Source organism: Antechinus flavipes, chromosome 2 (assembly GCF_016432865.1).
Source record: "Antechinus flavipes isolate AdamAnt ecotype Samford, QLD, Australia chromosome 2, AdamAnt_v2, whole genome shotgun sequence".
Classification (NCBI taxonomy): Eukaryota; Metazoa; Chordata; class Mammalia; order Dasyuromorphia; family Dasyuridae; genus Antechinus; species Antechinus flavipes.
The window spans coordinates 465,068,756-465,093,991 of record NC_067399.1 but is presented as its reverse complement, the minus strand read 5'-3'; the positions used below and the strand labels follow the sequence as shown (position 1 = coordinate 465,093,991).

The following is a 25,236-nucleotide window of genomic DNA, read 5'->3' as shown; positions in this document are numbered from 1 at the left end:
CAGCCAGGGAAATTTTGTGCTGGGACTTAAAAGGGAAATCGGGAGCATAGGATGTGCATTTTATTACAATCCACTTGTTTTACAGAGGCGGAAACTAGTGGCTAGATAGAGTAATTGTTTAACTTTCCCAGGCTCTTAGATGGGTGTTAGAACCCAGATCTTTTCTGTTGCTATGGTGTGTGGAGGAACGGAAGAAATTGGGAGTTTGATGGTCTAGTTCCAGTACTTGACATTTAGCTACGTACACTTCTGTGTTAGATACTGCAGATAGAAAGACTAAACACTACTTCCCTCAAGGAATTTACGTTTTATAGAGGGAAACATCACCCGTGTGAGTAAGTACAAAAAAAAAGTATACAAAATAAATACGTGGAAATGGCCTGGTATAGAGGAAGATTAGCAACTGTTGGGATCCACATCTGTAGAGGCTTCCTGTGCCTAGGCAGTGGCACTTAAACTGAGCTTTGAAAGAAGGTACAATGTTTCAAAAGGTGGAACTGAAGAGGGAGGCAGGGCGGACAACCTGTCTTAACACAGAGATTGGAGCTGTAATGCTTAGTGTGATGAGTTATAGCACATATTCCAATTTGGCTGGATCAGAGTTTGTGAAAGGGAATTATGTTTTTGTCTGGAAAAATAGACTGGAAAGTTTATTTCAACTCAAGGAGAGTCAGTTTCCTTATACCAAATGGGGATAATATTTATACCTAAAGCACTATAGAAATGGTAAGTATTTTCATTACTTCAGATTGTTTCTTCCAAGAAGTAATTTTATAATAGGACATTTGAAATGGACACTGTGCCCTGCCTCCTCAGAGATGACAATCTTAAAACAAGACATGAATAGAATATAAGCTCCCTTATAGTAGGGACTGTTTATATTTTGTTTTTGTGTCTCTACAGTTTTGATCGTCAAATGTCGTTATTAGGAGATGCATAGCAAATAACAGTTTATTAAGTGGTAAACTTAAATAATACAAAATAAAGTAGTTTGGAAATGAAGCTTTAGGTAGACTTCCATCTTTATTATCAAACACTTCTAGAGTGCCTTTACGGTAGTGGGAATACAGAGAGTTAGAAGACAAGGTGTCTGCTTTGGAGAAGCAGGATATTTAATTCAATTTAACAAGTATTCAAAGAACCTTCTTAATAGTACATCCCCTTAAATAACTTACATTCTAGTTGCTAAAAGATAACTATTCAAACAAATAGAACAATGACTGGAGGTACATAGGATTAAATATTGGAAAGAGCGATTAGGAATATTTATCAAAACCAGCCTTTTTATTTTACTGGTGAGGGGAGAGTGGAAATGACACCTTACCTAACAAGTAGAAACAATACAAGATTAGAATCTTTTGACTAGAAATCCACCAGTATTTTCCAAACTCGACACTGCTAAATACCAAATGAACAGTAAGTTTTAAAAGAAATCTGAGGCAGTAACAATTGCTGAGGACTGGAGCAGTCTGTGTCTTTACCTTTTATAACACTGGCACTAGATCCGGAAAGGATTCAAAAAATAGAGGGGAGAGCAGATGGAGAGGATTCATACTAGAAAATTTGATGAAGGTTCCCAGGGGGTTGATTTGTTGTGCCAAGTCTAGAGAGATTTAACATCTTGATGCCCATCTTGTGGTTAGAATGTTCACAACACTGTCTAGGGCAGGAGTGGGATGTTGGAAGAAAGAAGAAATGCAAAGAGGAAGGGTAGAAGTGGAGAAGGGGAAAAATGACTTTAAGCACATCTGGGAGGAAGAATGGGAGCACTTTCTGAAAGAAAAGTGCCTCGTTCTCGAGATCCCAAACATTCCTCCTGACACACACAAAGACACACACACAGACACACAACGACCCCCCCTTAACAATTTGCATAAACCGTTTCGGATGTCGGATATACGCTCCTCTCCCGGAATCCTGATTGGCTGGAGATAGGAAGGAGCACGTCACTAAAAACCTGGAAGCATTCTCGGGAGTTCAAAGGCTTCCCTTCCGCTTCCTGTCTGTATCCCCTCCCCCCCTTTGGCTACAGTCCCCTCCCCCTCCCTTCCCCCCCGAAGCCCCCGAGGGGCCGGAGCTCCAGGCTGTGCGGGATCCCAGCCTCAGCTACTCTAGGTTGGTAAGTGCGGGACTGGGCTAGAGGGGCGCGGATGTGGGGCGGGGCTTGATAGGGGGCGGGGCCAAGGGGGTCCCTATTTGGCCATCCCAGCCGTTCCCTCCCTTGTAGGTCCCAAGGTGGGCTTCTAGGCAGGGACTACGACTGGACTGAGGGCCCAGGACGCATCGGCTCCGGCCACAAGGGCTGGAAACCGGGGCTGTCGTCTTTCCGCATGGCCCCATCTCTTGGGTTCCTCTTTCGGTCCAGACACTTCCTCCTATTTAACTCTGGGTGAAAGGCAACATAGCGCTCCCCGAAGCCCAGGGAGTAGGGAACAGTAGGGGAGGTTGCACCGGCTGGGTAGGTGCTGCAGGGGCTCCGGCCCTCCGGCTCCTCGTCTCCTTGCTGCAGCTGCCGGCAGACTTTTTCCAGCCCCTCCAGACACCGGTCCCGAGTTCCGGTGAGGTACCGCCCCCTCTCCCCCGCCCTCCCTCCGCCCTCCCCATTCCATCTCTGGGAGCAAATCAAGCCATAGCCCTAAGTTTTAGCAGGTGACGAAGGTGGCAAATTGCTGTTCCAGTGCGGATTGTCTGTTAGACTGGGGTTTTCCTTAGAGATCAGTGGGAGAAGTTACAAGCCAAAGGCAGGTATAAGCCATTGGAAGAGCGGAACTTGTCCAGATGCTTAGGCTCCAGGGTTTAAAGAGCATCTTTGGCTGGTGGCGGTAACGGCAGTGGTGAATTAGGTTGACACTGTTTGACTCCTGGGAGATGTAAAACCTTCCTGTAGTCATAAAAGCCAAATCTTGAGTATTAATATTCTCAATGCCCTCTTGCTCTCTTCATAATTAGTTGAGGTTTTTGTAAGGAGATAGATAATACTAGATTGTCCATCACATTCATTCTAACACCAAGCACCAAAAGTTTTGAGGGTGGAGAAAAACACATTGAGAAAAGGGAATTTTCATTTATAAACTATTACTTAGCAATGGTTACAAGAAGAAACCAAACTAGTTGTCTTTAAAAAAAAAAAAACCCAACCCACCGAGTTTATGAAAGTTTTATGAAAACCACTAAGTTTTCATAAAGTTTTTGAATGGATGTGTTGTCATGTGGATGGGTCATGTTATGGTTAAGCATTAGAGAAACTTTTAACATACAAACAGTTGAGGATTCCAGCAGAAGGAAAATGCTTATTTAGATGAACTCAGTTAAAGAAAGACATTGAACTGAGCACAATCATAACAATATCAGAGCTAGAATTAGTCAGATATAATAGACTGTATGCTGGATTTGGAGCAGTGGGGGAGGTTTGAGTGTCTGCCTCCTCTGTCACTAATTGTATTACTTTGGACAGCACAGTATCAGCTTGAGCCTCAGTTTCCTAATATGTAAAATGAAGTGGTTGTATAATGCCTCAAACAATTATATAGACATGTGAGGATGGAAGGGGAAAGGAAGAGGTCTGGAAAAGACTGGAGCTTGAGCTCAGAAGACAGTATGGACCCATAGAAGGAAGTAAATACTGTTCCATGAAACTTGTTCTAGCATTCTTTTTTTTCATAAGTGAGAATTTTCAATATTGTTGGCAATAAATATAAGAATAATGTAATTTTAAAGTCTGATAGAATCATCTGAACTGGAAGATATTTTATTAATAATATTTAAAAAATAAGACATTTCAATTTAAAAAAAAACATACAGTGTAGTGGAAATTGCATGAAGTCAAAAGACTCTGAAGTTCTAGTAAGAATTAAAAATGCTGAGGCAAGTAGGTGGCTCCCACCATCCCTGAAGTCAGAAGGACCAGAGTTCAAATATGGTCTCAGACACTTCCTAGCTTTGTGTCCCTGGGCAAGTCAATTAAACCCCAATTGTCTAAGCAAAAAAAAAAAAAAAAAAAAGTTTAAAATATCCATGTGATCTTGGACAAATCACTTAACTTTTTTGAGATTCCGTTTTCTCATCTGCAAAGTGAATGTTAACATCTCAGAATTGTTCAGATAAGCAAATAAGATACCACTCAGGGAAAGTACTTTGAAAACTGTTAAGCAAAATACGTTATTTAAACTAATTTGTATGTTATTCACTACTGAGAAATGTAATATTTAAAATCATAGGATTTGAAATTGGAAGCTAGTTTAATCCAAGCACCTTTTTTACAGACGAGGAAATTGAAGCACAAAGCACATGAAGTAATATAACTAGTAATGCAAGGTTTGAACTCCAGGGCCACTGAAGTCTATTGCTTTTTCTACCAAATTCCCTGTTTAGAAAATATTATCAGTCAGCAAGTATTAAACTTCTTACTCTTTTTAAAGACTTATGCTTTGTGAGGAATACTGTAGTAGTCCTTCCTCTCATGGGATTTACTAATTGAGGAATGAATACTTCAAACTTTTTGCCAATCCCTTGGTATTGCTTAAGAAAGAGGCCAACATCACACATTGTTGGATAATGGATTAAAACAATTTTTTTTTTTTTTTTGGTTGTAATGGGGAGAACATTTGTTTGAGGAGAGATTTTGGAAAATTAGTTAAGGAAATTATTTTAGTTTTAGGCACATGTGAAATTTAGTTCTAACATCACTGCAAAATCTGTTAGTTTGGAACATCACAACATTGCTCTTCTGTAGCTCTTTCCTTTAATTAGTTTTGATGTATAAGACACTGGGTTACCGCCTTTTAGCCAGTGAGTCCTTCAATAGAAAGAGAAACTCACTTCCAACTCTACTGCACCCTTTCCTTTCAGTTGAAATAGATTCCATTTTTTTCTAAAATTAATGTTTTCCTTTTCTATTATCTATTAAAATTTCATCATCTTCTGCAAAACTGTCTTTTGCTTTAGTTGGCCAATTAAGTAATTCTATAAGGTTCTGACCTTTGGACTTTATTATGACAGATGTTGGAACTGGACAATTAGTGAACTTTAAATGAATCCTGTCTTTATGTACAGAATGTCAGTATAGCATATGGTAGACAGAAGCCTTATCAGCTTTTTTCCTAGCTTTGTGTCCTTTTTTTGAGTATGTTTTATATGACTACAAGCCAGCATTCTATTTTTCATAGTAAACAATGAGGCAATTATATTGTAGGTATTCTTTTCTCTTGGGAAATAAAATGGTCTAAAGAAAAAGAATCTTGAACTAGGAGTCTGGTTGGGTTCTCATTCCAGCTTAGTCACTGATTGTGTAACCTTGAACCTTTAGCCATCCTTGACCTTATCTCTTTTCTTCTCCCCTACTCCTCCTCTCCTCCCTTACAACACAGAAAAAGAATTGTAAAGTGAGTTTGAGTAAATTAGCTTTAAACTTCCTTCTAATTCTAAAGTCAAGTAATGTCATTCCAATTTTATGTCATTCCTATTCTCATACTATGTCAAATACTTGCTATATTGATGGATTGTAACCTTTTGTAAGATGGTTTAACGAGGTGGTAATGACTGGTAGGGAATGAGCTTTTTTTTAACTTCTCTAAAGTGATTCTTGGACTACAGATAAAGTCATTGAGACTGCCAGATTTTGAGCTCCATTGTTCTATGGATTACAATGAGCTATTAGAAATCTTTAGTGGAGGCCTTGAAAATATTAGATATATGATAATTGAATATGATAAATGAATTGAATAATCAAAAAATATTTCCTGAATATCTAACGTACTTGACTCTATGCCAGGAACCGAGACATCATTCTTGGCTTCTAGTTAAGAAGACATGGCAGATATTTAACATAGAAACAAAAAAATGCAAATGTTTTCTCAACTATTCTTCCTTGCTTTCATAGTTCATTACTTCCTCAACTCCCATAAGCTGCTGCTTCACTCTACCTTTGCCACATATAGGAGTGGTCATGAACTTTTGATCTTAACATAGGTGCTACCTTTACAATCCAAAACTTAAAAATTATTTTATCTAATCAGAGATGTCCTAAGATGTCTCTCTGTTTCTTACCCCCTTCTTATCCTAGAATTTATATTTATTGCAGCCTCTAGATATTCTAATCCTCCTTGCTTTTCCAGGTAGTTATCCCTGCTCTGGCTTTACTTTTTCACCTTCAAAATCCTGACCTCTATAGTATAAACTAGTTTATAGTTGTTTATGGTTAAATCCTTTTGTTCAATCTGCTTTTTTAAAACCCAACTTAGTACTGTTTCCCACTTGCCTTTTTAGCTCTTATATACTGCTGCTGAATGCTCCTGGAGACTTGCAGTTGTACTGATTGTATTCACTCCAGTTTCAAGGTTTATGCCTTGTCAAGGAACTTCTTGGCATAGCTGCCTGCCATGGACTGCTGCTCACTGTGAAAAGACTCTCCTCTCAGCGAAAAACCTTTTGTTATTTCTCTGCCACTGAGGAAGTAAGTCTCCTAGCAAAGCTGACTTCTTCAGTGCCAATAAAACTTCCTTTTTGCCATTAATATTTTGGGTTCTTGAATTCTTTCAGGAACCTGTACTGACCTGAAGGGGATTTTCACAACTCAACTCTGCATTGCTACTAACTGCATCAGTTCTATTGATCTTGCTTTCTTCTCTGGATCTTAATGACACAACTCTCTCTTAGATCTCTTTTTACCAATTTTGACTGCAGGTGAACTTTGTAAAAATTGTATAAAATAATCACTGAAACTTTGTCTCCTTTGGTCTGCAAAGAAAGAGAGACTTGGGATCTTCCAGGTTCCAGAGAGTCTTGAAAGAAAGCACATCCTTCTAGATTGAGATAAGGAGTATCCTTCAAGGAAAATCACGCCCATTGATCTTTTTGGAAAACCAGATCCCCCATTCAAGCTATAAAAGCTTTCAAAGTGATTTTCATTCAATTGGGAGATCCTGGTCTGATAATCAGTTCAAACTGCTTCCAGATTTGCTCATAAAATAGGTCTTTGCTAACTATTCTTGGCAAATTTCTTAATTAAGAAATATGCCCGCTAAGGGAAAGCCTCTTAGTGAAAAATAAAACCTCCTCTTTTTGCCACAGACTTTGGGGTTAGCGAATTCTTTTGCTTCTAAATCTATGTCTCCAAGCAGAAGGGATCTCATTCATACACATCATCAGTTTGGTTGTTTCTTTTAAGTCGTCTTTGTTGACTGATGACAGAACATCAATCATCCCTTTTCATAATTATATAAGCCAGGACTTTAGTTTGGGTCTCCTTCTCTGTACCTTGTCTGAGGGATCTCATCAACTGGCATCTCTACATCAAATTCTCAGATCTGTGTATCCTTAATTTTTAAGTCCAGTCCCATGCCACCAACTTCCAGTTTGATTCATCTCCAAATGCTTTTTAGTCATAACAGACTGAATTTTTAAAAAATAGCAATGATTATTTGAAACCACTCTTCCTTCTTTAACCACACCTTTTCAACCTTCCTTTTTTCGAATTTTCCTATTTCTTTTGAGAATACTATAACCTTCTAGTTGCCTGGAGATGATGGTATCCCTTCTAGTCAACTTTTAAGAGTTTATAAAGTACACATTTACAAATTTGTAATTAATGCTACTTCAATTTTCCCTATTCCTCAAGTTGCCCATTCCCCAGCAAAGTTTCAAGCTGCATCACCTTTTGTCTGGATTTTGTAATGTATTCCTAAATGGTCTCATAGACGCCAATCTCTCTCTTTTCTGATCTGTCCTCTACAGAGATGCCAATGTGATATTTCTAAAAAACATATCTGATTGTTTCATTTCCCAGCTCAGGAAGCTGCAATGACACTACTACGTCTCTAAGAACTTTTTTATTTGGCTTATAAAACCCTTCACAATCTGGCAGCAATCTACCTTTCTAGGCTTATTGCCTATTATTACTCCCTCAAATTAATTCATTATTCCAGCCTGTCTTACCTACTTGCTATTTTCCAGGCACTGAATCTCCTATGACTGCATATTTCCTTAGGCCAGGAATGTAATACCAATTCACTGATGTCCCTGAGAGATCATACTTTCCTTAGGAGATAAAGTACCACCTACCAGAAGCAAATCCTTATCTCTAGTTATAAAATCCCTTCCCCTGGAAGTTACTTTGTCTCTGTGCCTGTATGTGTTATTCAAAAGCCCACTCTTCCCTTCCATAGAACACAAGCTCTTTGAGGGCAGATACTTTTTTTATTTTTATTTTTGTATTTTCAGTTTGTAGCTCAAAGGTTGTAACATAAATGACATTTAATAAATTGATGTAGAATAAAAGAATAAATTAGATTTAATACAGAAGTCATTATTTCTTAAACTTGGCCTAAAGAAGCTTCAGAATAGATTAATATTTAATACTTAAATGTGAACTTAAGCCTCCCCCAAACTATAGTCAACATATTTGCCCATTTGGGTGAATATTTGAGATAACTTAAAATTATTTTTTTCTTTTGAGGTTTATGTTGATTTGGCTTATTTCTTTAAAGTTAAAGGGTTTTTTTTTTCTTTTTAAATCATAATCTAGAGGCAGGTAGGTGGTACAGTGGATAGAGCACCAGCTCTGAAGTCAGGAGGACCTGAGTTCAAATCTCATCTCAGACACTTAATAGTTCCTATCTGTGTGATGCTGGCAAGTCACTTAACCCCAACTGCCTCAGCCAAAAAAACCCCTCCCAAAATCCCCCATAATCTTACCTTCTTTCCATCATTCTCTCTTCTTCTCTACTGAGAAAGGAAAAAACCAATATCCCTTATTATAAACATGTGTAATCAAACAAATTTCTTCATTGACCATATTAAAAATTAAAAAATCTTCATCTGTACTTTGAGTCCATCATCTCTCTCCATTGGAATGTAGATGGCCTGTTTCATCATTAGTCCTCTGAAATGGTGGTTGGTCATTGTGTTGATTAGATTTCTCAGTTCTTTCAAAATTGATTGTCTTTACAATATTCACATTGCTTTTAGAAAGATAATTTTCATAAAACCAATGAATATAAAGCAAATAATAGCACTTGCTTCTTAAACCATGAGAGGGAGATTGGACCTATCTGTCTTGTTGGCAAGAATATTCAAACGTATTTGGATGATTTTCAGCAATTAACTTTCCCTAATGATTCCACAGAAGGAAATATTGGTTTGGGCTAGACAATGGTAAGGCCTAATGGAACCTGGAATGAGTAAACTCTCAAAAGGTTTTGTTCTGTGATTTAAAATTACTTTGCTTTATAATTTTTGGTGCTAAATTATAATGCTATGTATTTTTAGAATAGACATTTTAAATAAATATTTAAAACTTAAAAGTACAGGATAGAAATGAATTCTCATCCTTAATTTTTTTCCTTTCTAAGTTGTCACCAATTGTCTTGATATAATTGAGATTTTTATAAAGGGTTTTCTTTGCCACAAATGCAATATTTTCTCTTCTATATCATCTGACATCTTTTGATATCTAAACTGTGGTATTTGTTATTTATGTTGCTTGCAAGGTATTGATAAGCTTTTATACTGTCTCTATAAAATTATATAAAATGCCAAAAAACTCCGTGGAGTTTTAAAGTTTTTTTGGCTCTTTTACCTCTTCCTTCTATTTGTACCTCCAACCCAGTTTTTCTATTACTAGAATTATTATTTTCCCAGAAATCCTTTAATTCATTTTTGACTTTTTTTTTTTTTTAATATTTCTACCCTTTTATATTCCTGCCATTTTGTCATCTGTCCTGGGATAAGACAGTCAAGTTGTTTGCAATATTTTAAGAGGAAAATCAATGAGATTTTTCTTTTCTTCTCATGAGAAGCAAGCATCTTTGCCAGCGTTTGGCCTTACCTTGAGGAGAACATGAAAACCTTGAGTTGTAGTTCTTAGTACTGAGTAAAATCTAACTCAGTAGTTAACTGAACTTGTTTGGATTCATTACAGTTTATTATTAAAATCTGGTCAGATTTTTATTTGAAGATAGGAAAAATGCCTTTGAATTGATGAATGATTTGCAGTTCTTATTATAAGTACTGATCAAAGAGAAGTGTTGAGCTATTTATTTTTCCACTTCTAAGTACTTTTAACCTCTTTTTCATCTCTTATTGCCAAAGCTAGCATTTCTAATACAATATTGAATAGTAATTCCCTAATGATTCCACAGAAGGAAATATTGGTTTGGGCTAGACAATGGTAAGGCCTAATGGAACCTGTAATGAGTAAACTCTCAAAAGGTTTTGTTCTGTGATTTAAAATTACTTTGCTTTATAATTTTTGGTGCTAAACTTGGGGATAGTGGGCAATTGTGTTTCACTCCTGATCTTATTGGAAATGGCTCCAGTTTATCCCCATTACATATGATGCTTACTGATGATTTTAAATAGATGCTAATGACTATTTAAAGGAAAAGTCCATTTATTACTATACTCTCTAGTGTTTTTAAAAGGAATGGGTGTTGGACATTATAAATGCTTTTTCTGCATCTATTGAAATGTTCATATGGTTTTTGTTAATTTGGTTATTGATATAGTTAATTATGCTAATAGTTTTCCTAATATTGAACCAGTCCTGCATTCCTGGTATAAATCCTACTTGGTTATGGTGTATTATCCTGGGGATGATTTTCTGTAATCTTTTTGCTAATATTTTATTTAAGATTTTTGCATCAATATTCATTAGGGAGCTTGGTCTATAATTTTCTTTCTCTTTTTTTGTCCTGCCTGGTTTAGGTATCATTACCATTGCTGTGTCATAAAAGGAATTTGGTAGGATTCCTTCATTCCCTATTTTTTCAAATAGTTTATATGGCATTGGAGTTAATTGTTCTTTAAATGTTTGGTAGAATTCACATGTAAATCCATCTGGTCCTGGGGATTTTTTCTTAGGGAGTTTATTAATAGCTTCTTCTATTTCTTTTTCTAAAATGGGATTGTTTAAGAAATTTACTTCTTCCTCTATTAATCTGGGCTCGTAAGTACTTTTGACACTGTTGAAAAGGGTTAATTTTTTGGTTGTCTTGGAAAGCTATCTTCTTTCTAAGAACATTTCCTAAAAAGCAAATGGGTAATTTTTTTTTTTTTTCCCCAAATCAAGCCCAGGTTTCTTACATTTTTGACTTTTTTTTCCCCTATCTCAACATCTCTACATTTCCACCCTTTAGGTCTGCCACAATGTCTGAAAGATCAGATCTCCTTCGCTTCAAGTTTGAAAATTATGGAGATTCAATGTTACAAAAAATGAACAAGTTAAGAGAAGAAAATAAGTTTTGTGACGTCGCAGTTCATATAGATGATATTGAGGTTCAGGGACATAAAATTGTGTTTGCCGCAGGCTCACCCTTCCTAAGAGACCAGTTTTTACTGAATGATTCCAGAGAAATAAAGATTTCCATATTGCAGAGATCAGAAGTGGGGAGACAATTGCTACTATCCTGTTATAGTGGCATTCTGGAATTTCCTGAGATGGAACTGGTAAATTATTTGACAGCTGCAAGCTTTCTTCAGATGAGCCACATTGTAGAACGATGCACACAGGCCCTTTGGAAGTTTATAAAGCCCAAGCAGTCTTTGGAAGGCAAAGAGGAATGTGAACAGCAGAGTGATTCTTCAGAGACAAAAGAACAGCAGGTAGATGACAGAGACTCACAGGAGCAGGATTCCCCCTGTATTCAACCCTCTGAGGATAGTATGGACATGGAGGACAGTGACATTCAGATTGTTAAAGTAGAATCAATTGGGGAAGTTTCAGAAGTTAGGAATAAAAAAGATCAAAATCAGTTTATTTCTTCTGAACCATCTGCTTTACATTCCTCAGAACCCCAGCACTCCTTCATTAATTCAACTGTGGAAAACAGAGTAAATGAAATTGAACAAAACCATCTCCACAATTATGCTCTTTCTTATGCAGGTAGTGATAATATCATTATGGCCTCTAAAGACTTGTTTGGTCCTAATAATCGTGGCATAGACAAAGGCCTTCAGTGGCATCACCAGTGCCCAAAGTGTACCAGGGTGTTTCGTCATCTAGAGAACTATGCTAACCACTTAAAAATGCATAAACTCTTTATGTGTTTACTCTGCGGAAAAACATTCACTCAGAAAGGCAACCTCCACCGACATATGCGAGTACATGCAGGCATCAAACCTTTTCAGTGTAAAATCTGTGGGAAAACCTTCTCTCAGAAGTGTTCCTTACAGGATCACCTTAACCTCCATAGTGGAGATAAGCCCCATAAATGTAATTATTGTGACATGGTTTTTGCACATAAACCAGTTTTGAGGAAACACCTGAAGCAGTTGCATGGTAAAAACAGCTTTGATAATGCTAATGAAAGAAATGTGCAAGACCTCACAGTGGATTTTGATTCTTTTGCTTGTACCACAGTAACAGAAACTAAAGGGTGCCAGCAGCCATCAGATGCATCCCAGGTATTAGATGCAGGTAAACTGGCCCAGGCTGTACTGACTATAAGGAGTGATGGTACTTGTGTTAATTAAGTAGAGTTCTACAAATAACTAATGGTTAACCAAGAAAGCATGAAGAACAATTAAGTGTGACCTTGGGGATGGGGTGGGGAGCATTTTGGTTAATTTGACTAGTGTAAACAGTTGGGGCTCAATGAAAGCACCTGCTGAGTTGCTATTGCTACATCGAGGTGTTTTAACTCCCTTTTTACCCTATTTTCAGTGATAAATTTTCTTTCTATAAGTATCTGGTTTTCTTTTTTGAAATTACTACACTGAAGGTCAATAATATGGACTCCTATTTCTGACTGGTTCCATTTCTGTTTGTTTGTGGGGCATGGTAACAACAAATTAACCTCAACTATTTTTCATCAATAGATGCCATGTTAGGGGAAATGAAAAACACTGTAGATTGTGAACAAAAGTGGCTGAAATTTTTAAAAAAGTGTTTATAATGTTTAACCTTGACTTCAGATAGCGTGAACCACTGGCTGCTCAATAGTAAAGTCATTTGTTTTTGTTAACATTTTATTTCTTCCACAAACTCCATTTGAGTTCATCTTAAAGTTCACAGGAAGCATATTTAGTTCATTTTATGTACTTTTAAACAGTATTAATATTTGATTTCCATTTTCTAAGTTATTCACATGAATCAGATGATACACATTGTTTTTTTCAGCCTCACTTGCTTATACAAGTACAGAGCGCTGTTAATACTAATATAATCACATATAAAAGACAGCAATTGAAATCACTGTGTTAACAAAATGGATATCTTTGGTTTTTCAATTAAAATATTACATGAAAAGGCCATTTGCATCTAATAACAGTGTTACTCATCTATTGATTTTCTTAAAGCTAGGACAACAGATGATAAAAGTACTTAATGGATGTGTTGAAGAGTAATGATCTTTAAAAAAAAAAAAAAAACAACTGGTAAATCAACTTGGTAGTTGATATACTTTGTCAGGTGAGCCACAGTCATAGTGTGTTTGATTTAAAAAAAAAATGTATACTGTTTGATACTTTGTAGAAGTTTACAAAATCTCCACAAATTATAAGTGCACTTTTCTGTAGTTATAGTGTACTTCCAAACCTAAAATAACTGAAAAAATCCTTAATGAATTATAAAGGGCACATATTACAATCAGATTTTTCTTTTGAAGGTGTCCAATCTTATTTCCTTACCTGTAAGACTCACTAGCACCATGTCAATCCATTTGTATAGGTTTTTTCCTTTGCCTCTTGAATAATATTTTGGATTCTTAACTATTATATGACATATGAGTTAGATTTAGATAGTCTTAGCATCATAGAATATTAGAGCTGAAAGGGACCTTAGAGATAAACTAGTTGAGTTCCTTTTCACAGTTGAGGAAACTGATTTCCAGAGTGGGAAATGACTGACCCAATATCATTTAAAACAAAGCTTTTACTTCACATGTTCCTCAAGGCTTTATTAATAACTATTTGATATTCAAGGTAAAATATTACATGTTAACTGGAGGTTTTATGTTTCCTCTTTAAATCATTGCTGGGTTTTAGGCCAAGAAAGTTGTTTACTAGCTAACTATCACATAATATTCATTCCCATTTAGAAATTCTTTTCTACTTCAAAAGTAGTAGTTTGAAGAATATTCTGTTGTTACAAACTCTGAGATAAATTTGCTTAGTGGTAATGCTTGTTTGCTATATTGTTCCTTCCTTTGGCAAGTAAGAATACATAGTGGAAGTTGAATGGGGACTAAACCCAAACACTTTCTAAACTAGATTGTGTTCATTTCCATCAAATTAAAAAAAAAATTCTTTTTGAGTGCATGTAAAGAAACTTAGATGATTTGAGGGAATTCCTGTGGTTGGTATATTGAATGCTATATCTTGTGAATCTAGTTGGAAACATTGTATCGATCAATATAGTTTAAAAAATACTTTCCCGTGTTATTTGCCAGACAACCTAAATGGAGAATATGTTGAAGGGTAGAGCCAGTAAGCACTTAACCTTAATTATAATAAGCAGAGCAGATTGTGATATAGCTGCTCCCTGACAATACCTACTTTTACAAAGTCTAACTGAAGATACCAATGCTATGCAACAATGAGAAATTACAACAGGATATTTAAACCATTTTGTTTTATGTTTGAGTAACATTTGATTATAGGAAAATTATATGGCATAGTCAAGGGACTTAAGTTCATTAAATGACAGTTGTACTGCCATTCTTGTGATGTTTTTGTCTTAGTGTATTGACTAAATAGGCAAGAGTTCAAATTTACAGCTCTTTTACTTAAGACTTGACTTCCTGGGTTTTTATCAGATAATGTAGAAAATTAGGACAAGTCCAGTGCCCTCATCTTTCAGAGGAGTAAACAAAACACCAGGAAGTTAACTTGCCAATGTAATGGCAGAACTAGAACTTCTCAAAATATCTTAGGGGCAGACTCAATGACAGGTACTAAAAAAAGTCTTGATACCCATCCCGGCCAGTGTTTTCCCTGTTATTCCACAGTTGCCTCATGTGGTCTCTGACTTAACAACAAAAAATAATGAAGACTACCTTGGATTATTAAGAGCACTTAAAATAAGAATATCCTGACACTTTGGCTTTATTTACTATCATTATTTCCTCCTAGGAAAACCTTTAGTTTGCACTTCTCTGCAAATATAAATCACTAAAGTGACTGAACTCTCCTCTAATTGTTAGCTGGAGTGAAAGTCCCTTTCATTTCTGTGAGATTTTCTTAATGAAGTTCAATGACACTATATTAAATTTGCATTTTAGCTAGAATTTGATTTTTTCAAATATGTAGGTTTCCTAGCTTGTATTGAAATTTGACCAGACTACTGAATGACATAGAAAACTATTTGAAATTCTTGTGGTAGAAAGACTAAAACTTTTTATTCACTCAGCATTAGAATTTTATAGATCTTTGATGTTATAACCCTATAAAGCACAAAAGGAAGAAGGAATCCTGTTAAGTTTTAGCACTACAGTTTAGAATTTAAAAAATTAAAAGCACTTAGTTGAAGTGACTAACATCTAGAAAGGTAAATTAGATATGGGTTTAACTCCTTTAAAATTTTTTCACTAGAAGCTGTATAAATAGGGCATTCCTCTGAGACCAGGTTCACCTTTTCACTACTGTCAAATACATAGCAAAGTACTTATTTCCATTGTCTACTTTCAGCTAATGAACAGCTGTCATAAACTTGTTGTATGTTACACATACTGACTACAAACTACCTCTTCACCTATTATGAGGAAGTTTCCTTAATAAAAGTGTGACAACTAAAATCCTGGTGTCAATGGCTTGCTTCATTCTCCCATTTTCTTCTGAAATCCTTGAATATCTCTGAAGGTAATTTTTACATTTTTTATGTATAGGATGGTGTCACTTTTAGGAAAAATCTTAAGATATTTTATTGCTAGAAAAATGACCAAATTATTGGTCTAAATTATTTCAAAATCATAAAACACCTGTAGTTTGGAGGTTAGTTAGATTATAAAGCTACTATTGCTCTCACTTATGTCTAAATAAAGTCACTAATAATGAGTTATAATCTAAGTTCACATCTAACAGGAAATAATTTAAAAGATGTAAGATTGCATTGGAAGAGTATTTTCCCTTCAGTACTCCTTTGTGAATAAGTCTTTACTCTGGTGCCCAAACCTTTGGTACTGACTTTGTCATACTTAAGTCTATTTTTCAACTGTAGACTCACATAGCCTTTTTGCTTGATAGGCCAGCCAAAGTTTGTAATGTGTTGATAAAACCTTTGAGTACCTAAGGTTCCCTCCAATCAGTTATGATTAATGGAAATGCAAAGAGGGAAAGTAGTTATTAATTAAAGTTACTAATCTGAAGGTATTAATAACCAAATTGTGGAAGTGATAGAAAATAATATATATTAAGTACCTGATATGCTTGCTGTCTGTCCTCCTTACTAAGATTTCCAAAGATGAAAAAGAATACAACTTTACTTCTTGAGGAACTTACAATATACTAGGGAGTTGTAATCAATAGAGATATTCATAAATCATGGGATTTAGAAATATAAGGTACCTTAGTGATCATTTGGGTTGGGGTGCTCAGCATGCAATCCAGCCATGTTGCCTGCAGCTAACCCAGATTAAAATAAAATAGTTAACAAAAATATAATGGGACATAGGTTATATAACATTTTAAAATTAGTCAGTTTACTACTGTCCAGTATTCTAATGTTTATTCTAGTCTTCTAATTAATGATCCCCGTTTCTGTTTTGAGTTTAATATCACTAAAGTAAACAATTTTACTCATTTGGGTTTTGAACTGGTTGAATCCTCTCACCCACTGCTAATAGCTCCAGTGACATTTTGTATAAAGGTCTCTCTCTAGTGGAACAGGTAAGAGAATGTTCCCTTGGTGCCATTTTATTTATTCTTATTTGTGTCTTGGATCAAGGTAAAATGGATAGACATTAAATCTACGAATAATAGAAGGTTGGATATCTAGTAAACTTGATAAGATTGGAACAACAACAACAACAAATTTTGGTATAGCATAACAGTGGACTAGCTCTGTTTGATGAACAACTGAATTCTAGTTGGTGTAGTATTCCCTTTAGTACAGTTATTCCCAACTTAGGGAAGTCTTCTTCCCCAAACTTTGGGTACACAAATGTAAATATATATATACACACATGCACACACACAAAAAAACCACACACACACACACACACACACACACACACATATATATGCACATAGACAATTTAAAATATAATTTTTATTATTTTTATTTTCATATGTATTTTATGATTTTAAAAAATGTTCTGAAAAGAGGTTCATAGGCTTTTTCAACCTTCCAGAGAGGTCCATGACACACCTCCCCAAAACAAAAAAGCTAAAAACTACTGCATTAGGTCTTTTAACAATTTAGTGGATATCAACCAGCTGGAAGGCTTCTGGTTCCAGATTTGCTTCACAGTGAACAATGTCTTACTATATCATTACTGAAAATTGAGAATCATCAATAGATAGAGGAATTAAGGATGCATAATGCAAAATCAGACCCAGTGGTACTTTGCATTTGGTAAATAACACATTGTGACTATTCCCTACTCCCCAGCCACCCCACTTCTTGAAGCATCCCTTTTAAGAGGCTTGTCCAAAGTCTTGATAATGTGTAGTCTTCAATAGTTGAGGGGCTTGCTGGATCAGAAGAAAAACTACCTCATTTTTGCAATTTTTTTTTTTTTTTTTTGTCCCTTAAAGCTGAGTACTGCTGGAATGGAAAGGTATCACTATGATCAAAACAGGATCTCTGTGACTTGGAGCTGCACATCTCTGGAGTTTTTCCCCATCTCCTATTTTATAATCTTATTTTCCTGGACTTGATCTCTGGTCCTATATTCTTGATCCCACTGATCTAAATTCTACTCTTAGAGTATTTCATTATCCTAGATCTATATAGTACTCTTAGACTTATATGGGAGCTGTAGCTACCAGAGTAACTGATACTCAGTGTGTCCATCTGTTGATTTTTATTGTTGCCATGCCCTTGACTTGCTCACCTTTTTCAGTTACAAATCTAAAGAAACCTTTCATGCCACTCCTTTTTCTATGGTCATTATTGGTAATATGCTGCATTATGCTTACTCTTTTTTTTTTTTTTTTGGTCCTTAAGTCATCCACAATTTTTTTTCAGTTGTGTTTTAATATAGCATTATTAGGATAATATTGTTTAAGAAATGAGTTTTTGTGTCAGAGATCAAATTGGAACTGTTGAAAGTTGCACATTTTCAGAATGAAATACAGCCCATTCTTTTCCTGTCTAGCTGTGATCCCAGCTTGTTCATTTCTATGTAGTAATTAATATGCATGTATGGATATACCAACTCAGTGAGCTGTCCATCCAACTACTTGTCATAATTTTGCCAATAAGCATTCTTCATTTGTTTTTTCCTATTCATATTATTATGCTAGTTTCTTTTATTGACATTAGAAATTGTTGAAAAGACCCGATAGTATTCTTGCATTTTATGAGGAATCTAGTTCAGATGAATTGACCTACCCAGTTTGAACAGCTAATCAATGGTATAGCAAGGACTGCATCTGAGGATTTCTAAATTTATCTGTATCATTTATGTCACTGTCTATTTTTATTATTTTCTCCCCTTATAATTGAAAAAAATGTGTAATATGCTTAAAGCAAAAACAAGTTCCTACAAGAGCTATGTCCAAATATATATGTGTATATATACACCTGTTTGTATATGTGTATGCATATACATATATATTTCAACACCTGGAATCCATTTCTTCCTGTGAGAACATAGGGAGTACTCACACATTATCATTGGTCTGGAATTGTGGTCAGTCATTGCATTGATCAGAATTCTTAAATCTTTCAAAATTGTTTAACTTTATAATGTTTTGTTATTTTGCAAATTGTTCTGGTTCTACTTATTTCACTGTAAAAATTTATGCAAATCTTCCCAGGTTTTTCTTCTACACCATCTCTTATGTCATTTCTTTTTAGCACAGTAGTGTCCTTTTACCTAGATTTGTTTAATTTTTCCCCAGTTGATGGGCATTGCCTTATTTTATAGTTCTTGCAATTACAAAAAGAGCAGCTATGAATTATTTTGTGCATATACCTTTTCATCTTTATTTGATCTCTTTGGAGTATATGGTCAGTAGTAGTTATCATTGTCTGAGGGTTTGCAGTACAGTATCTATAGAGGTGTAGTTAAGTTGCTCTTTTGCGAATGGTTGGGCCAATTTGCAATGTTACCAAATGGTGCAGCAATGTAGTTGTTTTCCCCCAGCCCCTCTCGATAAAATGTCTTTTATCTTCGGGAAGATTTCTGACTCCTGAGAAAAATGCTTCTATTAGATACCACTTCATAACGAATGTTGGATTATGGAATGTCATAACTGGAAGAAACCTCAGGACACAGCACATTACATGGTCCTTTTCTTCTACTATAAAGGGTCTTGTTCTTATTCCCTCCAAAATTTTCAGATAAGGAAATTGAAATTAAGACCTACGGAATAAGAATTATTGACAATTTATGAGAGGAGCTAAGCTCTTTGCTTATGACTAGACAATGCTCTTTCATGGATTAACAATAACCTCCAGTGAGATTCCCTAATTGCGAGGGAGAAGGCAAAGTAAAGCAAGTTAAAATGTCCCTTAACAACCACTTCCGGGGGCTCGTCGGAAGTAGGACGGGGCCAAACAGAGTCGCGTGCAGGTCAGTCTTTGGGGTGGATAGGATGGCCGCTGGGATATGCTTCCGGTTCGCTATTCAGCTCCCAGTCCTGCTGCTGTCGCCCCAGCTGAATCGGGTGGAGCGGCCAGCGGAGGGTGAAGTAGGCTTACCCCGGAAGGGTTTTGTCCCAGGCTGGGCCAAACTTCCGGACTGGACAGCCGTTGCTCCCGTCTCCGCAGCTGTTGCCCGAGTGGCCTTGCTTTGGAGGGCGCAGTTTCCTGCCAGTCCACAGCCAGAACGCGTGAGTGTGGACTGTGGGAACGCTCGGGTTGGTTTGAGGTTCACGGTGGGCAGAGGTCGAGGTCGAAGTCTGTTCGCTAGCTTTTCCCAGTTCCCCGTTGCCGGAGTTTGGAGAGAAGGGACCGGAGGAGGAGAGACAGGCTCTGGAGATGACCACCTTGTCAAGGGGTCAGACTCAATACGATGGTCACAACTGCTCTCACCACACTTTTATGAGATCGGCAGGAATTATAATCTCCGCTTTTGATATATTTAGAAGGCGAGACACCTGGAGGCTATTTATGGTCTGCTATTTATGATCTTTTAGGTTTGAAAGGGACCTTACAGACAATCATTCTAACTCCCTTATTTGATAGATGTGAAAACAAACCGGTAGTTTCCAAAGATTCGTTTGTGGTGATTGAGCAAGTTTGGGTGTGAGAACCCTATTTTCAATACAGGTCTCCTAACTTTTAGCCCAGTGCTCCTTTCACTGTATCATTGCTTATCTAACTAGAAGGAATAGAGTTTTTAAGAGTTTTTGTCCGGGTATTACCCTCACATCCTTTTCTGAATGAATTTGGGGTTTGCGTTGTTCAACAGCAACTTACATTTTATTTAGTTCAACCTTTCTTCTTACGGACGAATAAACTGAAGAGAGGAGAAGTGAAACATCTAAGGTAGGAGAGAGATTTTACCCAGAGAAAAGCAATCTTGGGAGAGGGGACATGAATACTCTTTTCAAATATTTGTCACTTATTGTGAAAGAGCTTAGATTTCCACTAGACCCCAAAGGACAAAATGAGAAGCAAGGTTTGTGAGTGGAATTGTTAGAAAGGTGGGTTTTGGCTCTATTTGGGCTTAATATGAGGGAGACCTTAACAATTGTCTAACAATGGAAAGAGTTGTCTTGTGAGGTAGTAAGCTATTCACTGTAAGTGTTCAGGAGAAGGCTGACTACTTTTTAGGCAAGTAATTAGGTTACCTGCCTTTCATGAATGTTGTGTTTTGGCCTTCAGTTAGAAGTTGGATAAAGGCTCCTTCCTCCTCACATTTCCAAATTTATGATTCTGACTCATCCAAGGTCATATAGCAATATAATGCCATAGATGCCAACATTTAGATCTGACTTCTAATTGATTTTGTTTAAACTATAGTGATTTATAGCAATCTTTAAGTTGGAGCTTCATCTCCCACTATAACATTTATATTTTGTTTTTTTTAATAAGTGTGACCATGGCTGCTGAATCTGATGTCCTGCACTTCCAATTTGAGCAGCAAGGTGATGCTGTCCTACAGAAAATGAACCTCTTGAGACAGCAGAATTTATTTTGTGATGTATCCATCTATATCAATGACACGGAATTCCAGGGCCACAAAGTGATTTTTGCTGCTTGCTCTACTTTCATGAGAGATCAGTTTTTACTCAACCAGTCAAAGCAGGTCAGAATCACCATCTTGCAGAGTGCAGAGATTGGCAGAAAGTTATTGCTCTCTTGTTATACTGGTGCATTGGAGGTTAAAAGGAAAGAGCTTTTGAAATATTTGACTGCTGCAAGTTACCTTCAAATGGTACATATTGTGGAGAAGTGCACAGAAGCTTTGTCCAAGTATTTGGAAATAGATTCTTCCATGAAGAACAATAGCCAGGGTGCTGAGACATGTCATTCCTCTTATCCAGAACTAAAGGATGAAGATGAAAATTTAGAGAAAGACTGTGAAATAATTGAGATTTCTGAAGACAGTCCTGTAAATTTGGACATCCAAGTTAAACAAGAAAAAGACAATGTTTTGCAGCCTACTATACAGGGCTTGATATTGGACAAAAAAGATATGAAAACATCAGAGATTTCAGCAGTTGAAATAGGGTATAAAAATGATGAAATTTGCATCTTCCGAATGGATTCTATCAATGTGCCTACTGTAGAAAGTGAGCAGTTTTCACAACCTTGTACTTCTTCAAAAACAAATATATATTTTCCCGAAACACAGCATTCACTTATTAATTCGACAGTGGAAAGTAGGATGACAGAAGTTCCTGGAAGTCACTTTCAGGGGTTTATTGGTGAAAGTACAGAAGGCAATGTTGGTGTAACAAATGGGCTTCAAAGTTTAGAAGAGGGTTATTCCTGGCGACACCAGTGCCCTAAGTGTCCACGAGGATTTCTTCATCTTGAAAACTATCTGCGCCATCTGAAAATGCACAAACTGTTTTTGTGTTTGCAATGTGGAAAAACATTTACACAGAAGAAAAATCTTAATCGACATATTCGAGGACATATGGGCATACGGCCATTCCAGTGTTCTGTGTGTTTAAAGACATTTACTGCCAAGAGCACTCTTCAGGACCACTTGAACATTCACAGTGGAGATCGCCCATATAAGTGCCACTGTTGTGACATGGACTTCAAGCACAAATCTGCCCTCAAAAAACACTTGACCTCTGTTCATGGGAGAAATAGTGGTGAAAGGGCAAACCTTGATATCATCACAAAAGTCAAAATAGACTATGATTAATAGTAGTAAACACTTGGAAATTTGGATATTATAATCCATTATTTTGAGTTTTGCAAAAATACTCTTTTGTAATTCCGCATTCCCTCCTTCCTATATTTGTCTTATTTTTTGATGTACTGGCATACTAAAGTTTTTGTAATATTTCTTGTTAAAAATTGTTGGAGTTTATGGAATGGTTGATGAAATTCTAGGCTGCCTTATTAAGTATCATTACCAAAATATTAGGTGATTTGATAGCCAGCCTCTTTGGTGCTTTATAGAGTGTTGTGAACATAGGTATTTGGTTAATATTATTAACTGACTCTTGGCTAAGGGGAAGAAAGAACTCAATGGTATTTTTCAGATTTTTTACTGAATTTGCATTGTTAGTGCTTCATACACGAACAGCAACCATATTTTACTTGTACCTTTATCTTGGTGACCATTAAAAGAAAAGAAATCTGGGACTTTGCCAGTCTTGGTTCATTTTAGAATCACTTTTGAAAACTATTTGTCCTGTGGGTGAAAGCAAGTGTGATAAATCTTTCCCTATTTGGGAAAAAATATATTGGTTGCCTTTATAAATTCTACCACTTTTCTAAACCATACAGTAGGGCAGTTACGTGGTTGAAATGATAAAAGAATAATATTCCTTGTGTACAAAAAAATTCCTATTGCCTCCTGAGAAATTATTCAGCATATCGTTTCTTTTAGTGTGAGTATTCTCTGCTTGTCCAAAGGGCAACTCATCCATACTTATTTTCATCCTGTATTTCTGGCTTTATCTTTATGTCAATCTTCCATAAAGATTCAACCTAACACATCAGATGTCATTTTAATTTATTATTTTTTGGATAATATTGCAGCACTTGGATCATTCTGTACATCTGTTATTTCTCCCTCTTGCTACATTATTTGCCAATCTTCTTTTCTGATCCTTATTAATATCTTCTATACAAATTCTTGGGCACAAATCATTGTGAATATGTTGCATCCTACTTGTTCCACCAAAAGAAAACAAAAGGTTATATTAAACTTGTTTTATAGACAGACACACACACATACCATATACACACACCACTATATGTGTATTCGTGTTTTATATGGAAACATATGTATATGTAAGTATACACACATAGAGATAAAAGGATATAAACATTTCTTTATATGTTTTCATACATAAAACTGGAATAAAAAGTTTCTTTTTATTCTTTCACTGGAATAAAAAGTAATTATACTCATAATGTTTTAAATATATATTTTAATTTAATTCCATTTGAAAATAAATTTTACTTGTTTGAATTACTGGTTCACATACTTTGGAAATGAATACTAAATTGGCTGTGGTCTTTAGATTATATTTAATACAAACATCAGATATTTTCATCATCAGTCTGATTATGTAACCAATGAAAAATAGCATTTGTTAGAAATTCACAATTTATAAAAAAAATTGAATTTGTTCTATATATCATTACTCTTTTTACTTTGTCTAGGCAATGTCTTTTTTTTTTTTTTTTTTCTCATGGCAATCTTTAATCTAGATTTTTATTTTAGCCTTAGTATTGTACATGGGTAGTTGTGATTTTTCTTAGTGCTAAATTTTTATTCATGTGGCTAGGGTTGAATTTCAAAGATTGATATTAAAATAATTTGAGTGCTTTTTTCTTTATCCAGATATATGTATTCTCCATGAAGAGAATACACAAAGAGAATACTGTTGTGTCAAAAGTAAAAACATTTGCAGTGAGTGTAGTACAAGTAAAATTTTTGTTAAATGCTAAAGCTCCTTGTTACTTCTATATACTTATGGTACAGTAGAACCTTGTTGGATAAGACATTGTGTCAACCTATGAGAAGTAATTTAGTGTTAAATCATATTTCATTAGGCTCCTAATTATTTTCCCTTCATCAGAACTCTCCCCTCTCCCCTCTCCCAGACATCCTGCCAAAGCAGTATTCCTAAGCACAGTTCTAACAAAACATTTCCCTATCCCTATAGCTCCAGTGACTCCCTATTTTCTCTAGGAAAAAGTACAAATTTTTGTTCTTTGTCATTTAAAGCCCATTAATTTTTCCATCCTTACTACATTATTCACATTTACACACTAATTCTGCAAAACTGACCTTGCTACTTCCTATCTGGATAAAACATTTCTTCATGGGTTTAACATCTTTATTCCTGGAATACATTCTCTCCCCACTTCTGCCTCTGAATCCTTCTCTTTCTTTAATGCTTATCTTAAGTGCCACCTCCTACATGAGGCCTTTACTGATTCTCCTAGTATCCTTCCCCTGTCTTCTACCCACTTTCCATTTACTTTATATTTACTATGTATAAATTTTGTATTATATGTGTACATGTTTCTTCTAATAGAATGTAAGCTTCTTGAGGGCAGGGATTGTTGTGTCTATGTAGTCCCAGTGCCCGGTACATAGTAGACATTTAATAAATGCTTGTTGATTGATTGGTTGTGCCTCCTGCAATGTGGCAATTATGTTGTGTAAGAAAACTGAAAAAATACAAATAAACCTAAAAGGCAAATGTTATCCTTTCCATCATCCCATTCTAATGTTATTGTAGGCATTCTGTGGGATATTTCTTTTGAAACTATTATTTTCAAGTGTTTTACATTTCAGCTATTTGTAAGGCTTTAAACAAGATAAAAAAAAAAAAATTTCCAAAACTGATTTCAGCATGTGTAGGGAAATTTCCATTATGGACTATCCCTGTAGGATTGTGGAAAAGCAATATTGTCTCTTCTTTAATAGTTTTATTGCCTGGGGATACTGAGAAGTTAAATGAATTTCCCATTTTAAGACTTCTTAG

At 35.8% G+C, this 25,236-nt stretch overlaps 2 protein-coding genes across 2 annotated transcripts; both read left to right on the top strand.

The window, feature by feature from the left end:
- Nucleotides 1-1,897: 1,897 nt before the first annotated feature.
- Nucleotides 1,898-15,728, top strand: ZBTB26 (zinc finger and BTB domain containing 26). Its single transcript, XM_051979596.1, has 2 exons — nt 1,898-2,119; nt 11,133-15,728. Exon 2 carries the CDS (start codon nt 11,143-11,145, stop codon nt 12,466-12,468), a length of 1,326 nt encoding a protein of 441 aa, XP_051835556.1. The 5' UTR covers nt 1,898-2,119; nt 11,133-11,142; the 3' UTR covers nt 12,469-15,728.
- A 4,095-nt stretch (nt 15,729-19,823) lies between these two features.
- Nucleotides 19,824-24,968, top strand: ZBTB6 (zinc finger and BTB domain containing 6). The gene is made up of 2 exons (XM_051979595.1): nt 19,824-19,932; nt 21,140-24,968. Exon 2 carries the CDS (start codon nt 21,147-21,149, stop codon nt 22,425-22,427), a length of 1,281 nt encoding a protein of 426 aa, XP_051835555.1. The 5' UTR covers nt 19,824-19,932; nt 21,140-21,146; the 3' UTR covers nt 22,428-24,968.
- Nucleotides 24,969-25,236: the final 268 nt, after the last annotated feature.

What these genes read in the sequence shown, in the direction of transcription:
- ZBTB26 (XM_051979596.1), top strand. Translation starts at nt 11,143, where the DNA reads ATGTCTGAAAGATCAGATCTCCTTCGCTTCAAGTTTGAAAATTATGGA.
- ZBTB6 (XM_051979595.1), top strand. Translation starts at nt 21,147, where the DNA reads ATGGCTGCTGAATCTGATGTCCTGCACTTCCAATTTGAGCAGCAAGGT.